We start from the raw sequence: 16559 nt of genomic DNA, 5'->3' as shown, positions 1-16559 counted from the left end.
TTGGGTGCCAACCGAAAATACGCATGCTGGCAGGAGCAGACGGAACTGAAAAGGATGGTGTACCCAACAAGAAACCGAACGGAGCGGAGGCAAGAAAAAGCTGCGTTGTCATCAACATAATGACAGTGCAGACAACTTGAATATGTTTCGTGTGGGCTGCCGTTTTTGTTGCTGACCTGCCCTTGGCTGATTTGCTGTGTGGGTACCACGGCGCGTATACTTGTTCTGGCATTGATCGAATTGTATTGCCTACTTTTTGGGGCCGACATCCCTGATAAAACTCTGGTGCTGTCAGCTCCGCTTCTCTTGCCGCTTCGTTGCTCACTTTAGCTTCTGTCATTTGCCGTCAGCTCAACTCCTTTTCATTCCTCGCATTAACAGCCATCCATTCCGGCTTTTTGCGATTGCAACTGTTCGAGCAAAGACTGTTTGCGTAATGCAATTGACACATTAAATGAGCCTGCCACAATTGAATCAGTAGTTGATCCTCTATCAGTCGCTTTTTATCTGTCCGCTCTTCCGCATTAAATATTCCCTTCGTTTGACCGATTTGAAATGTAGTTTTTTTTTTTCTGCAGATCAACCAACTGTGAATAGTTATTTGAATCTGTCGAAGCGGGCAAAAAGGGCATTAAGTGCCCGGCAAATTCTACAATTCAATAACATTAAAATATGAATGTGCGCATTTTATAGATTTCCCACCAGCGAAAATATTTGCAAACCATAAATATTGACAGATGAAAGCCCAAAGGAATATATTTTCTTTGTCATAAAAACAAAATGGTTTATTTTTTTACTCTCCCGATAACAACGCGAGTTCAGTCATGCATATATATATATATGTATATTGATTTATGGCAAGCGTTTGGCCTGTTTTTGTCATCGTCCCGAAAAAGCGCACAACTGTTTTGAATGCCACAATTTGTCACCGAAAAAAGAGGTGACAGTATTTTTGTCCACTTCAATTCAATTTTACGTTTTTGGCAAATTGTTGCAATTTTAAAATATGAAACAAGCCAAGCATGGCTGGCAAAATAAAAACCCGTTGGCCCAAAAAATAGCAAAGAGATAATATTATGGAAGAACCAAAGCTGGCAAAACATTTCCCTATGGAATATTTTGCACGCTTTCCAGCCGGAAAGTCGTTTCATGTCCGAGAAGCAGGAAAACTTTTGCTTCCTGCCAAAAGAGGAATTTTTCAATTATGAAAACAGTGGGAAAGGAAGACAAGGAGACCAAGCAAAATGTTGAGTAAAAAACAACAAAACCTATCAATAGTGGAGGCAGAGTTCCGTCGAAAAGTGAAGGAGGTTATTCATTCCATTGAAAACTCAAAGCCATAAGCCTCAGACTTTTCATATAAATAAGCCATAAGGCGGAAAGCCTGAATGAGAAACTGTTGCCTCATATTTCTTATTTCCCTGCTGCCTTCACGAAAACTTTCGAGTTTATCTCTAGCGGTTATTCACACCTATGGCTGGAGAAACTTGCCAGCTAAATTGTTTAGAGAAGAGCTGTAGCACTCGCAGCCACAGCTCAACTCCGACCTGAATGAACGACAGCCTCAGGCTGGCTTGACAGCTCGCCAAAAACTTAAGTTAATGCCAGCATCCCTCAAAACAGACTGTGAACTGAACTCCCCTTGACAACTTTGACTCGCAAGTTGGCGCATTCACGGTTTTCTACTAATCTGCAAAAAAAACAAAAAAACAGCAACGCCTGAACAAAGATAACTTAATTCGTTTTGCTGTTTGACTTGCGAAAAGTGCAGCAAAATGAAAATGTTATGCCAAACTTTTTGACTTGCTTAGCTTATGGACGGGAAAGATTTTGCCGCGATGAACGGGAAAGTAAATGAATAAAAAGCTTAAGAACTATATATATCAGAGAGTTGGCACGGACTTGTGCATATTTTTCAGTAAAAAAATTAAAAGAATGGAGTAGTAAACCTTTTTTGGAGCTATGACACAACTTGCTAGGAATCAGACAAAACATATTCTTACAAAATAAGAATACAGAATTTTAACAAAGTATTTATATAAAGAAACAGCTTTTGTGATAATAAAAAATTGTAAAACGAAAGTTAAAAAATTACAATTAGGGGTGATTTAACCCTAATAAATGTATGCAAATGTATAAAAAGTATTAATTATATTTGGGTATGTGTACACTTCATGTCCACTCCATGAAACAGGAAAACCTCCAATGGAGTTTTTCAGTTCCTCGTAAAGTCTTCATCAATTCGCATTTAAGGGAAGCATAAAAACGAGGAAAGTCGCCCGATTTCCCCTGGCTTAATGAGGCAACACGGGACATGGTCAGGCGACCTCCCACTCAGTTCCCCATTCCCATTCCCAGGCCTTCTACTTTTTATGCTTGCCCATAAAATGCGGACAGCTCCTAGAGCTGAATGGGCAAGTGGATGTGGACGGAAGGGGAATACATTAATTATGCAATGTCCGACTTGGCCGAAAAAGCCTCAGAAAGTCGACGAGTTTCCTGCTAGAAGTAAGGGAAACATGGGGCTGCTAGCCACACATAATTTGCATCTCTCATTGATTTTCCAGTGCATCATTAAAAATGCATTTAACGCGGACCGAAATACACTTTAAGCATTGTTCTTAATTAATTGCTTCATGCGGCAAGAGTCGCGGAAGGCCTGCAAATTTTTGCGGTCATGCGAATCACTGATGGCAATATAAATGTATTTTCAGCCTCTACTTTTTGATTGCGAATTCCTCCACTCATAACTTTGGTGACTCTGACTCCAACTTTTCAAAACTTTTGTCTGTGTCCCCTCTCTAATTAATGAAATGAAAATATTTTCATTTCAACGCAAACCAAAAAAAAAAAAAAAACTTGTTGTCCTGGCTAAAATTAAAAAAGTTTTCGCTCTCTCCAAACGCATTTGTTTTATAATATTGTTTGCACTATTCTGATTTTATTTGAATATCTTCTTTCTTTTCAGAAATCCGTGAAACCATCGGCGGCAGAGCCATCACCAGCAGCATCTCGCTCCCGGGATGAAATCTATATTGATGATGATAGCATTGAGGGCTCAGGCGGACGTGGCGGGGTAAGTTTCTCTACCCCATATTAATTAATTAATTAAAATTTCGTCATGCTCCAAAAGTTTGCCATGCTAATTCAGTAATCTGATCGGGGAAGTGTTGCTGTTTTTTTTTTTTTTTTTGTAACCATTTGCACAGCAGAAGAGTGTTCACTCTTATTAAAATCAACGCAGATAACCCTTTTTTGTATTTTTTGTGCACATTTTTTCAGCTTCAACGAGTACATACAGAAATTTCGATTGGTTTTTCCGGAGAACAAAAAAAGAAAAACTAATTAGGTTTTTTGTGTGAAGCCAGATATTTTTACGACCATTTTGACTCAATGCATTTTTTATTAAATCACTTTTAAAAGCATTTGCTAAAACAAACAAACATTTGGTTTAACAAAAATTACTATTGAGCAACAATCTAAACTTATGGTGCAGTTTTATTTCCAACAATATATATTTTTATTACACAGTTACAATAGGAATATGTAATACCTTTTTTATTCTGTACCCATTATTTATTTTGTATTTAAAATATCTACTTGCTACAAAAAGGAGCCTAATAAACCAGTCCTATTAATTTATTATTTATGAGACTGAAAATCTTGATGACTTTTTAGAGCATTAATATAAGCCATTAATGGATTTTTTAATATTACACAACCCTACCTTAACAGCACATTTACATTAAAACAATACAATTGGTTAACGTTTCATTTAAATAGCCATTATTTCTTTTTAAGTAATTCAAATATGCAAAAAAAAAACCATACTATTTCAGTATGCTAAAAAAAGATTGCAAACCTTGTATGCAAAAATTGTGGGCCAGATGCTTGTAACGCAATCAAAACTCGACGCGGGAAAAACTCATTTGTTTATGCGCATGAAATGTTAATGCTTAACACGTTTTTTGTGCTATTAGTGTGAATTTTTCTGTGTGTGTGCGTTTGGCATGTGAGCGACATTTGTTTGAAAGTTTTTTGACAGCATTGCGCTTGTTCCGCCCAGGACGCGTCAATTGTTGGATCACACTTGTGATTCCCTTTCAGCACATTCACACACACACACACGCAAACTTCCGCTCACTCATACTTGGGAGTAAAAAAAAAACTAATTAAAATGCGTGGCTGACATTGCGGCAAAAAAAAAAAAAAAAGACGAGAACTTCAGCGAATAAAAATAAAAAAAGTTTAATTAAATTCTTTGGCTTTTTCGTTTATTTTCTTTGACTCGTTTTGGTTTCCGATTTCTTTCCTATTGCCGGGTGAATTTAATTAAACATTTTGTGCTCTTTTGACGGCGAAAAAAGGGGCGAAGGACCAACATAAATAGAAAATTGAGAAAAACTTTTTCGCGGAATTCAATCAGTGAGCAGAGCCACGTTGCATATTTTAACGAGTAACTCTGACTAGATCAACAAACGCTCAAAAGCTATTGACTTGGCTATTAATGTCGCATGGTAACGAAGGGATCCCAGAAGCGTGCTGGATATTTAAATGGTATTTTCGGCGGCCTTGCCTTAAAATGTGTATATAAAATCTCTCGAAGTGGATTTCAATGTTCTATCCTTTTTGTTTTTGTTTCGGCACAAACTGGTTTATAAGTCCCAGTATATATATGTTCCATTAAAATTGTAGGTAATTCATTACAGGTTTGAAAATTTAAATCGAACTAAAGCAAAACTAAGCAAAATGTAGCTATATAGCAAAAGGGTTTGCTTTATTTCTTAACCCACTTTTAATCAAATGATTATTTACAGGATACAGGAAGTACGCCAAAGTGATTTCACAAAAATAAAAATTAGAATAAATATCAAATAATATCGAACGTCAGCTCATTGGGTACAAAAAAACTCGCCTACAGTACCTAAGTTTCCTGGGCATAATAATATTTCTATTTAAAATATAGCCTTTCAGGTAGGAATAAAATGAATTTAGTCGGCTTAAACATGAATAATTTGACTGCAAGGGTATTTTAAGGTTCGGAGCCCTAAGCTATACATTCTCTGTGCTTTTTTCGAGACTCCGTATCTCCTTCGCACTATGGCTTTTTTAATTTCCCCCCAAAGCCCCGCACTTCGCCAGCCGTTCCCGTTCCGCTTTTTGCACCATTTCCGCTGCGGTGGTCCTGTAGCCTGCTGCCTCCTGCCTGCTGGCTGCTGACTGCTTTTGGCATGTGCTGCCAACGTGGCTCTTGTCCGTCCGAATGTGTTGGCATTTTTATGTTTTATGCAACTGACAATCGTTAAAACGTCCCTCATGTGCTGCCTGTTCTTTTTTCAACGTTCCTAATTCTATCTCTCTTCTCTTTGGTTACATACAAAAAAAAAAAAAAAAAGAAAAGGAAAACTAAATGCTATTTATTATGCGCTCTGTTGATCTTTTGGGCCAACTACCACAGTTGGATCTTTAAAGTGATTAGGCCAGTGGTTTGATGGATTCGCATGGTTTCTTCTTTCCGCTGTTGAGTCATCCCTACTGGGGGATTCATTATTGTGTTATTAATGGTTTGTTTCTGCTCTTCCTGAATTATGATAGATTCGCAGATTATTCAGACCGAGTTCTTATATGTCATACTACTTGGCTCGAGTTAATCAACGCTGCATGTGATTAATGATTCCCATTTTTCGACAACGAATTGGGGCGAATCTTTAATATTTAAAGTTGTTCAGGCTAAGCGCCTGTTTAAGCCAATTTTTGTGGGACGTGTCAACAAGATAATGAACTTTTGTTGTGCACTTTTCGGAGGCATACATATGCAAACATATGCATATGCATATGTGATGCTATTGGGTGCCCATGCGTTTGCGTTTGTTTGTATGTACTAAGCTGCATGCAATGCACGCAGCCAACAGCTCAGCGTCACTAAGCACACACATCTACACGGAAAAAAGCATTGTAGACTTAGGGCTTTCTTCTTTGAAAGGCTTTCAACGTATTTTTTCAGCAAACGACATTTTTAAAAATACAAATTTTATCCTGAAGGAGCTTTGACCTCCAAAATTCCTACATCTCTTCCCATTACTCCGTTTACAGAAATTAAGATGGCCGACCTTAATAGAATTAAGAGTATCTCAAAACAAGTGCTTTGAAACGTTAATCTACCATATTTCTTAAACTCATTGTGATATGATATATGTCCTATGATTTATCCTGAAAGAGGAAGAAAGGTATTCTATAAGGTAGTTACATTTTGGAAAGAGTTCTTGATTTCAGAATGTTTTTCTTAAATATAAACCCAATTTTAATCGCTGTGTACTAACGCACACACACACACACTCACACACTGAACCATCTCGTTGCATTTTCCGAAATGGACAAACCCCGAGTGAGAGGGGGAAAACGAGCTTGTCGTAGGTCCTTGTTGATTAATAACGTGCACATGGCGCACGTGTTTTTGTGGATGGCCAAGAGGAAAAGCCTTTTTGCATAACATACACACGCAAACGGGTAAGCCGCTGCATCGGTATTCGTGTCGCATAGAGGGAGACCGAAAGAGAGAAATGCGCATTGACAATAAATTAACATCGATTGACAAGGCTAGAATGGAATAATGGGAAGGGGGTCCCACCCCCACCCAAAAAAGTGTGCCACTGAATGTTGTGTTGTGTAAACAGCACTTGGCACTCCCACTTCGCCGCCCCCTCTTTGCCATTTTGATGATGTGGTTAGGTGTTGCGAAATATGCTGCCCATTATCCTGTATCCCTGTATCCCTATATCCCGAATCCTGCACTCAGGACTCAGGACTCGGTTCTCTTCCATACAGATGCCTGTGCCTAAGTACGTGCATATAATTTCCAGCGCTACGCTGTCGTACTCAAGCTGTCAATATCAGTTGCTTACATGGGAATTTATTGGTGACAGCTCACATAATACATAATGCATGCCACCCACATAGCTGTCAACTGTTAGAAAATGGGGGTTCTTAACCGATAGACATTGAAATATATTGAGATTGTGTGTGCTGGCCAACACTCGCAAATGAGTTTATGGCATGGGTTTCATTTCCAGCTAGCAACTGCAGAAAAAACCGACTTTTAAATGTCAAAGAAAGGGTAGAGAAGACAGAGGGGACGACATCCTCTTGTGCCTTGCATTCATTACTCAATGTCGTTCTGCTTTTGGCCAGCATACGAGCATACAAATGATGCTGCATTATTTCACATAACATAATTTCCAGAGTAAGTCAAATAAGTCCCAGAGATCTCTTGGGGAGGGGGGATGGAATTTCCGAAACCAAAACACCACCCAAAACAACATTAGTAATCCGAGGCCACTGGGGCCAAACTGTTTTGTGGAGGGGCAGGATAGCTCCTTTTTATGAGACATCTGCAGCTGTCTGTTTTGTGGGTTATTGCGCATACGCCACGTTGACGCAGGCAAGCCTGAATGTCTATTGAATTAAACGCCCAAAGCACGAGCCAGTGGAGGTGGCCTTTTTAGCTCTCTCTCAGTTAGTAATGGGATACTCTGTAAAGGACTGTGTGAAATGGCAAATGAGTCGTTTTAATAAAAAGCTCGTTTCCTGAAAATCATAATTGCGGTATGATAACTTGATTTAAAACCATTTTAAATAAATACTACCTTGTATGGAGTTTGTGATCTAGCTAGAAGAGTGTTAATGCTTAATAATTTAGTCGCTAACATGTTTTTAAAACAAATTTCTGTTGAGTTATTAAATTTACTTGCTGGCCAGAATACTGCTTGTTTATGCGGTAGGTAAAATATAAAATATTCCAATAATTATTTAAAAGATGTTCATTTAAAATGCATTGCATTTGCTCTCCCTGAAATTAGTTATATTTTTGCATCTAAATTCTTATTCTATTTATGATAGATTAAATACTAACAATTTTTTTTTCTGTCATATTTTTAATCCCCACATCACTTAGTTGCGCAATCAAGGGATTTTATTTTGCTTCTATTTACATAGCAATGCAAACTTCAAGCTAAAGTTGCCATATCACCTTGCACAACAAAGGAATCCAGCTATTTGCAGCAACAATAACAGATTCGAGAACATCAGAATAGAAGGTTTCCCGTCGCATACAAATGCGTTAACACGAACATGGGACATGGGACTTGGGGGAAAATGAAGGGAAAATGGGTGGGAAAACTGAGACTGCTGCCATAACATTTGGAAGCCTGACGAAAAGTCATTGTCAAAGTTGACGACGACGACGGCGCGAAATGTGAGCGAGGGGAAAATGGCGACGATGATGATGGGGGCGTTGTCGCCATTTTGTTTTCTCTGTTTGTCTCTAACGCTATGCGCATTGTATTGTATTGTGCCTGAAGTAAGAACGTAGGACTCCCCTCATGCATTATGTATGCCAATAAATTCGCTTAACTTTACGACAATTTGTAGCTGCAAACCCAGCCATAAAATTCACTCGCTTAAAACTCAGATTAGGAGCAGGCTCGAAATGGGTAAGGGTCCTCCCATTCGAACCATAATTTGATTTAAGTCCTGGCCCAAATTGGGTTTGCTCCTAAGTATCTTTGATGTGGCTGGGCTGCATACATTTCGGCGATTATCCCGGAATTTGATTAGACCTCCAGCGCACTAACTCTCTACCTCTTTGAATGTTATTGTTACCGGATGCTCTTCAATTAGAACGCAGTTTTGTGCACCACAACTGCACTCGAAGCACCTCAAAACTCAAATTGCAAACCGTCAGAGGAGCCAGGAATGATGGGGTTGGGTGGGTGGACTCCCTCTTCAAAAGGCCGCCAGCATTTTGAATTGCAAATCCTGGCCAAAGGAATGTAGAATGGGAGTCGTCTCTACTTTCTGCTGAGTACACAGGCCAGGTGGAGGGGTCTCCTCAATTATGTTGCTCTCGCTGGACCCCGAAACTGACTGAATGTCTGACTGACAGACTGACAGACAGACAGACAGACAAACAGTCGAATAAAGAGATGGATAGAACTGACAGTGGAATGAGATGGATGGAAGCGACTAGGGCAGGTCCTGTTTAAGAAACTGTTGCCTGGTTGAAAGAAAACGTTGAAATGTCTACGTATCTGCGGACGAGCAGCGTCTTTCTGTGCTCAGAAAATAAATTAAAAGTATCAAGTATTCTGTACACAGAAAAAAATTTACTTCATATTACTAATTTACTTCTGATTATTTTAGAATTTGACATGAAAACAATTTTTCTAAAATATATTTTTATAATTTGTAAATAGAACAACAGCCAACAATATAATTTTAAATTTGTATAGAATTGCTAATAAATTTGTATTCCTTCAGTGGTAAAAAAAATATCTGTCATTGATCTTAAAATAACAAAGAAAGCTTAGAAAACTAAGAACTAAACGTGTCGTCTAGCCCTTCAAACAATTAAATCTCTATGGGAACTGCCTTCGCAACTGCCAAAAATATCTGCTATAAGTGTTTTTTTTTTTTTAGTAAGATATCCTGTGCCTTACTTACGTTACATAAATTATTATCTCAAAAATTTCAAAAGATTTCTTGGAAATTTTCTTGCCATATACTAGAAAAAGCCTCCCTTCGTGGAGTCTCTTTTAACTGCCATTTGTCGTTTGTCAGGACTCTTGAGGCGGGGGAAAAAAGGGATGAGGATGCGGCTCTTCCTGCCAGCAATTTGACTTGTAACCGCACTCTTGAGTGTTGCATGCTTTTAGGCGCAACGTGAGGCGAGTTTGTTGAACCTGACAGGAGTTCTTCATGTTCTTTTCCTTTTGCCCTTCTTGGCCTGGGTCAAGCAACTGCCACTGCCATGAATAATTCAGCACTGGCATTCCTTCCCTGCTCCTTTCTTGCTTACTTACGTTTTTTAGGGCGTGGCACAGCTGCCAAGTTAATTACATTTGCAGCTACGTGCTGCTGGCGATGATTGCATTCCCGAGCAGCTGCATCCGCTTTTGTTGCCTCAATACAAATGTGGTCACACGGGGGTGGTGCTGTGCGGTGTCATGTGGTGTGGAGCCAACGGCTGCATGAATATTTATTTTGATTGCAATGTTTACAATGCATGTTGCAAGGTTAAGAGGTCGTGTCATGGGCTTGCGGTTTCTCAATCAATCAGTGCCACAATATGAGCTTGATTAAATGGAAAATTTTATGTCAAGCGTAAGTACCAATGAGCAAACCAACCGAATGACCAACCTTTCAATTTCGATTTTAATTGCGTTTTCCAGCAAGCCAAGAATGAAATCTGCTATAAAATGTATTGGTTCAGGTGTTTTACAACGCATAGTGATTCTACATTTCTACCACTAATGAGTAGCACTTGCTTGCCCCCTTTTACATTCATTTGAAGGATAGCCTTGGCCTTAGAAATAAAGGAGCTTTAAAATAAAAATGATGTTTAAATTCCCTCAACGTAAAAAAGAATATTTCTGTGCAGTATGAATAAAACCAAAACAATAACTTATATCATTGTCTACGCATGGGAAATTAAATTGTTAAATGTAATCAAAAATGTATATATGCGTACTCATCTATTTTGAACAATTTAAAATTATACTTAGGGATGCACAATGATATATTTATATATATAGCAAATGAAAGAGCATTAAAATGTTTTTCTCATTTTTTTTTTGTGTTTTGTTTAATCTTTAGAAAGTTTGTTTTAGCGTTCACTGAACAGATTCCGTAGCAATCAGCTTAGGTAACAATTATGTGCAGCTCATCGCACAGTCGATCACACTTTGGTACCGCGCTCCAACCCACTTTTAGTCCATTTTCAGCAACCTCCGTTGGTTTCCGTTCCACATTTTGCGACGCTTTGCCTCGCATTTCTTGCCGTTTTCTAAGCTTTCGCAATTGACTGAGCAAGAACTGTTTGGACCACGCCCACAAGCATTGTCGCTGGCTAAAAGGGCTAAAGCCCATGAGTTGCATTAAAATTTTAATGATGTGCAACGGTAACAGGGGGCGGGCAGGGCCATTGGAAGGAGGAGTGGCAGCTGAATAAGTCGCAGCCGAGCAGATGCAGTCAGTCAAGTTTCCAAAGTTCCTTGTAACCCAGCCCATGTAGTCGTAGCCCATCCTCCCCAGGACTATATATGTATGCGTGTGCTTGAGCATCACATCCTTTACTTCCCCCGGTGGCTCTTAAACCTCTTCTGGCATCAGCACACATTAATCCCGATGCGGATGCAGCGGCTTCTCTTGCTGAATATTCTTCCCAAACCCTTCTGTTCGTGCAATTAAAATGCAGAAACTTTACTCAAGATCCTCTAGTATGTCCTGCAGTAAGAAAATTGGTTTTCAAAATTGTAACTATTTCATCATGTTTTCAAATACCTTATTAAAAACTCCGTATTTGACTAACCACAAAAATAAAATAATTTAAACAAGAAGCTTACAAAAAATTAAATATTAAAAATGTTTTTACCTTCCATTTTTAATAAATATTTCTTAAATATATAAGTTTTGAGAGGTTTCACTCTTATATTATAAAATCAAATCATTTTTAAATCAATAATTTTCTCTTAGAAACTTGATCCTTATTTTCTTCCAGTGCCGGTGCACCTTTTAGTGGCAGTTTATTGCTTGGATACGGCTCAGCTCTTCGGGGTCCTGCCAAGTGGCTGTAATGAAAATGTTGCCTTATTAGCCGCCAAATGTCTCTCAGAAACAGCGACTTCATATGCAAATTACTTCGGGTACTGAAGTAGACAAACAGGCCCTTCTAATGCCTGCATATCTTCCTAATTTAACCCATATTTCCCCTTTTGGCCTTGCTGATCAATTTCGATTATGCCAAAAAGGACCTGGAAAAAGGATTAATTATGCCGTAAGCTGCAGGCGGAGCAGCTTTCGCAATTAGCATAAGTAACAAGTAATCCGGAAACTGGAGTAAATGTTGCAAGCGCTTTTCTTCTCCTCCTCCCAAATGAATTGCAGGTTTCGTATTTTGAGCTTGGGCCCTAAGCTCATTTATTAATTGCCGCCCGGAGAAGTAGGCTTAAAAAAAAAAAGGAAATTATTATTTATGGAGGCAAATGGCTGGGTTGTACTACAGCTAACACAGATTTACTTTCCTGTCGGCTAATGCTGATGATGCGGCTTTTAATTTATATTTGTGCGAGAACTGCGCAGAAAAAAAATCATAAAAAATGCGGAGATAGGAGAGAAAAAGAGCGAGCCGAAAAAAACAGAGGAATGGAATGGAAAGGAAAGCCTGGGTGCGGTTATTGATTTTTCCGTCTGCTGATGAGCTGGGAGTTTTGCCATGATAATGATGACGATGGCAGCGGTTGCGTTGTCCACGGCGAACGACTCGCTGCGCTTTGTCGCGTTGGCAAATTTTTGTAACTTGTTCGCGAGTCGAAAATTTGTGTCACTTGAACACGGAAAAATCATTAAAGTCCTGCCTTGCCCGACAAAAAAAAATGTTCGTACATAAATCTCTGCCAGCTGATAAAATGGCAAAAAAAAAACACCACAGGGAAATACAAATTGGCGTGTGTCCGGATCCGCATTCGCATCCTTTAAAGGTAAAATGATAAAGAGCTGAAAACAGTCAGGAATTAAGCAAAAGTCGCGGTCACAACGCTGACAGACTTGAGCTTGATAAATGTGCAGTTTTCGCCGGATTTTCCCGCTTTTCCCTCTGCAATGCAGCTGCCAATTAAGTGTCAAATTATGGCAATGGCTTTCGGGCGGGCGTGGCCTTGCACAATAGGATGCAACAAAAGGCTTTTCTTCGTTGAAGAGTTGTGCAGATAGAAACAAACTAAATGGAGAGGGGAAAACTTAACAACAATAACAACAATTGTTAGCCCCAGCAAGGCCACGACACAATTTTCATTGTTATGTAAGTGTGTTCGTGTGCGTTTGCTTGCTAGTGAAAGTTGTGAAACCCTTGAGAGGCATTCAAAAGCAAAAACATCGCGCTATTTTGCCAAAAACTTTTTCAATTTGCTGCAGAGAAAAGAGCCAGAGATGAGGAAAGTCCTGTGTTGCTCATTTGTTGCATTTAAAAAGCAATTATTTGCTATCAATTATTATTAGACTATGAATAACTTTTTATATTTTCTAAGCTTAACAGAGTAATTTTGTTACGACAGACCCAAATTTTTCCTTAATATGTGCACAATGAACATGCATAATGCATAAGTATGGGTGCTAACGAGTTTTGGTGTAGTTTACGAAACCCTTTTAGGCAGTTCATTGGATTATATGCCTTTGCCCCCATCTAAATGTAAATGGGCAATTGCAAAATAATAAGCGAGTAGAGAAGAAAATAGAATATAAAATACAAGTAGCTTAAAACTTGTCTATCTATATATATTTAGAAAAAGTTCGTGTCGAGCGGGAAAGGAATGAGATAAAAGTGGGGAGGAAAAGCGAAGCGAAACGAAATTTCAATTTCGTTGTCTAAATAAAGCCGTAAGTTATCTCCCAGCTGGAAAATTGAGTTTCCCGAGTTGAGCTGAGTCGGCTTTTCTTTTTCTCTCTCGACCCATCCCCGTAGGCCAAAGTTGCAAGTGCATGTAAATAAATTAGGACTCCCCCAGAGATTCCTCCAAGCAATTATTGAGCAATGCCAATGCTGGGAAAAACAAAGCCGGAGAACTCGGGGATTGGCTGGAGCTATCAATTTTCCTGGGATTGTGGTTTGCTTTCCATACCCTTTTCCATCCCCCTGGCCTTTCCTTTTGGCCAGACAAACTTTGGCCATTTCCTGCAGAAATATCCATGCAAATGTTTAGCAGGCCACTTGGATACCCCAATGTAGCCATTCACTATGCAAAATTTTGTGTTAAGGGGTAAAGGGAACACTCAGGGTCAAAGTGGTTACGTAAAAATTTAGGGGATAAAGTGGGGCAAAGGGGATAACTCAAACCAGCACTAAAAACCAAAACTTGCCCTGGCCAAGGATTTTTCCAAATGTTTCCAGCAACTCGGTCAACTCAAGTCACGCACTTTGCGAACATTGTCAAATCGACAATTTACTCGTTAGCAAAACTTTTTCTCTGGAATACAAACTTGGTCCAAACAGCTTCTTATGTTGCTTGGTAAATTGAAAGCTCCTTGTATTTAGTTTCGAGATATTTATTTGCAAAATAAAGTCGTACAGGATTTGGCCAGGATTTGTTCGAGATAAAGGATGATGTGGGTAGATTGTTCTTGAGTCTGTTTTATGTTGGCATTACACTTGAATCGAAATTTGTAGCATTAATTATGCTGAATGGGGGGTAGAGATGGGGGTAAAAAAAAACTTTTTGCCTCCGGGCCAACCATGTGTGATGTTTGTGAAAAGTCGAAAAGAAAAAAACAATTGCATTGCACTCAGCTTGTTTTTTATGCATGAAACGTGCCTTGCAGCCATTCTTAAATCTACTTCTCGGTTCTCAATTTTTTCGCTCCTTTAAATGTAGTTTTTTCTTCCTATTCTTTTAATTGACTGACACAATTTTCGCTCATTACGGAAGTCTTATTTTCGCATTTTGCTTGCAAAGTTTTTTTTTTTTTTTTTTGGCTCGACCCGAGAAGTTTTTAAACGCTTTATTGAAACAATTTCCGTTTTATGGAAATGCTCGCCAAGCTGGCTGGAATATTTCATTTTCGCTGTCATATATCAAATTGGTGTCAAGCATACGCCATGTTGGCCAGCCAAAGAAGCAGCAGCAGCAGCATCAGCTGCCTGCAAATGCAAATTTAATGCGGCATGCAGTGGAGAAGCATATCCCATTCCATTTTCGGTGCCTGGCAGCAGGTGGTCCCGATGAAATGACATCATTTAAATTCATGCATGACCCACATTGCACCTCAGGATGGCGATGGTGCAGCATCTGCTTTCTGGCTTTTGCACCACCACCACCAGCCGCTTCTTGGCATTCGCTTCGTGTTTTATTAACAAAGCAATTTATAGCATAAATTCACATTGCACTTGCTCGTTTGGTTGGCCACAGTTGCCGCAGGACCTATCGATCCTGTCCCCTTGCAAGGAAAAAGTTTGCGCCCATAAACCGTTTAAATGGAGGAAGGGGAAAACTCATGAAACTGCAAGTTTTGCAGGACTTCATTTAAGACCCGAAAGTATGCAACATGGAGGCACCCCGTGCTAAGTCATGTGAAATGCTGCCTGCCATTCGCCACTTTCTGCTTACTGCCTTGCCCCATTTTGCTGACTGCTAATTGCTGCATAAATCAAGCGGCAAAACAGCGGGCAGTGGCTGAAAAGAGAGGAGAGCGCATAAAACGCTTTAAATAAACTCGGTCGGAACGAAAGTGTTGCGAGCACTGGGACAAACACTCTTTTATTTTTGTTTGGTGTTGTTTTGTTTTTGCGGCATGCTTTATGGCCACTTGGGGTGCTCCTATCCTCCCAATCCTCCAGCCGCGACCCACGTTCGTTCGCTGGAGGGATATTTATGAGTGCTTTTGGTCAAGCGTTTGCTTGCCAACTGTCCTGCACAGGATGATGTATGCTGCGGTGTGGGTTTACGTTTGCAACGCTGCGTATACGCAATGCACAAATATTTTAATTAAATTTCAAACGAAACGTTAAGATATGAAACGAAAGCAAACAACAGAAACAACAGCGAAAATGAATATGTTTTTGCAAGGATAATGTTTGGTGGTTTTTTTTTTTTTGTTTGCTGGCTTGGGGATATTTGTGGAAAAGATGTAAGCCCGATTTATATTGAAATTGTATTCGGGGCTCGCAACATCAGCCAGATAGGTGGTTTATTGATTTTGTATTATAGATTTTAAAAATATTATATAAAGCTTGAGACTTACTTATTTCCAAATATCTTTTAATAAATTTTTATAAAGTTTTAACCAAGATGCGAATTTAAATTTTTACTCATATAAAGCGGATTTGGAATAAGTTATTGGATAGTTATATAAACCATTCTTTAGGTATATTTGAGGAATAAGAGGAATCTTCGCAGTCCTAACCACTTTTACGTTTGTTTTTAAATTCTCTTATTTGTTGAAAATCCGGCCCCCGGCTTGTGTGCTTTCAATTTTCGGTTATGAATGCCGTGCACTGTTTGTAAATCCTCGACTGAATGAATTGAATGCTCCAAGCTGTATTGGGAAATTTAATTTAAGCTCGAATAAAAACAAATTTCAATTCTCTGTCATTGAAAAATTAATTGCTTCCTCTCGGCCACAATCACTCAATTTAAGCTCATTCCCATTACTCACGCTCGTTGTCGGCCTTGTCTATATAATATATATGGTATGTGGGCTGAAATGATGGGGTCGGGGGTCAACAAGTGTCGCTGGCTGGCTGGCTGGTTGGCTGGCCAACTGCCAAGTCTTGGGACACGACTTTTATAGGGCATTTCATAACGCGTGAAGAAATTCAATTAAGTTGGCCGACTCCCTCTGCGCCTCTGTTTCTATTTTGGCCACTGTTTTTATGGCCCGAACAAGCGGCAAACGAAATTAAAGTCAATAAACAAGAGCTGGCGTCTGCGGCCGGGAATTGTCTCTGTCATTCAGTTGGCCCACGGCTGTCTCTGGCCAATTGGTTCTGGTCACAGTTGTTATGGCCCTCTGGT

At 39.4% G+C, this 16559-nt stretch overlaps 1 protein-coding gene across 7 annotated transcripts in view; it reads left to right on the top strand.

Annotated features, from left to right (window-relative positions):
• The window catches only part of LOC108145202 (syndecan), a 97281-nt gene that overhangs the window by 74360 nt on the left and 6362 nt on the right, over nucleotides 1-16559 (top strand). For all 7 annotated transcript variants that reach the window (XM_041707736.1, XM_041707733.1, XM_041707731.1 and 4 more), the window contains one exon: nucleotides 2969-3076. In XM_041707736.1, the coding sequence (XP_041563670.1) occupies nucleotides 2969-3076 (108 nt within the window). The remainder of the gene's footprint in view (nucleotides 1-2968; nucleotides 3077-16559) is intronic.

This window comes from Drosophila elegans, unplaced genomic scaffold (assembly GCF_018152505.1).
Source record: "Drosophila elegans isolate 14027-0461.03 unplaced genomic scaffold, ASM1815250v1 contig_183, whole genome shotgun sequence".
Classification (NCBI taxonomy): domain Eukaryota; kingdom Metazoa; phylum Arthropoda; class Insecta; order Diptera; family Drosophilidae; genus Drosophila; species Drosophila elegans.
This window is presented reverse-complemented; position numbering and strand designations above follow the sequence as displayed.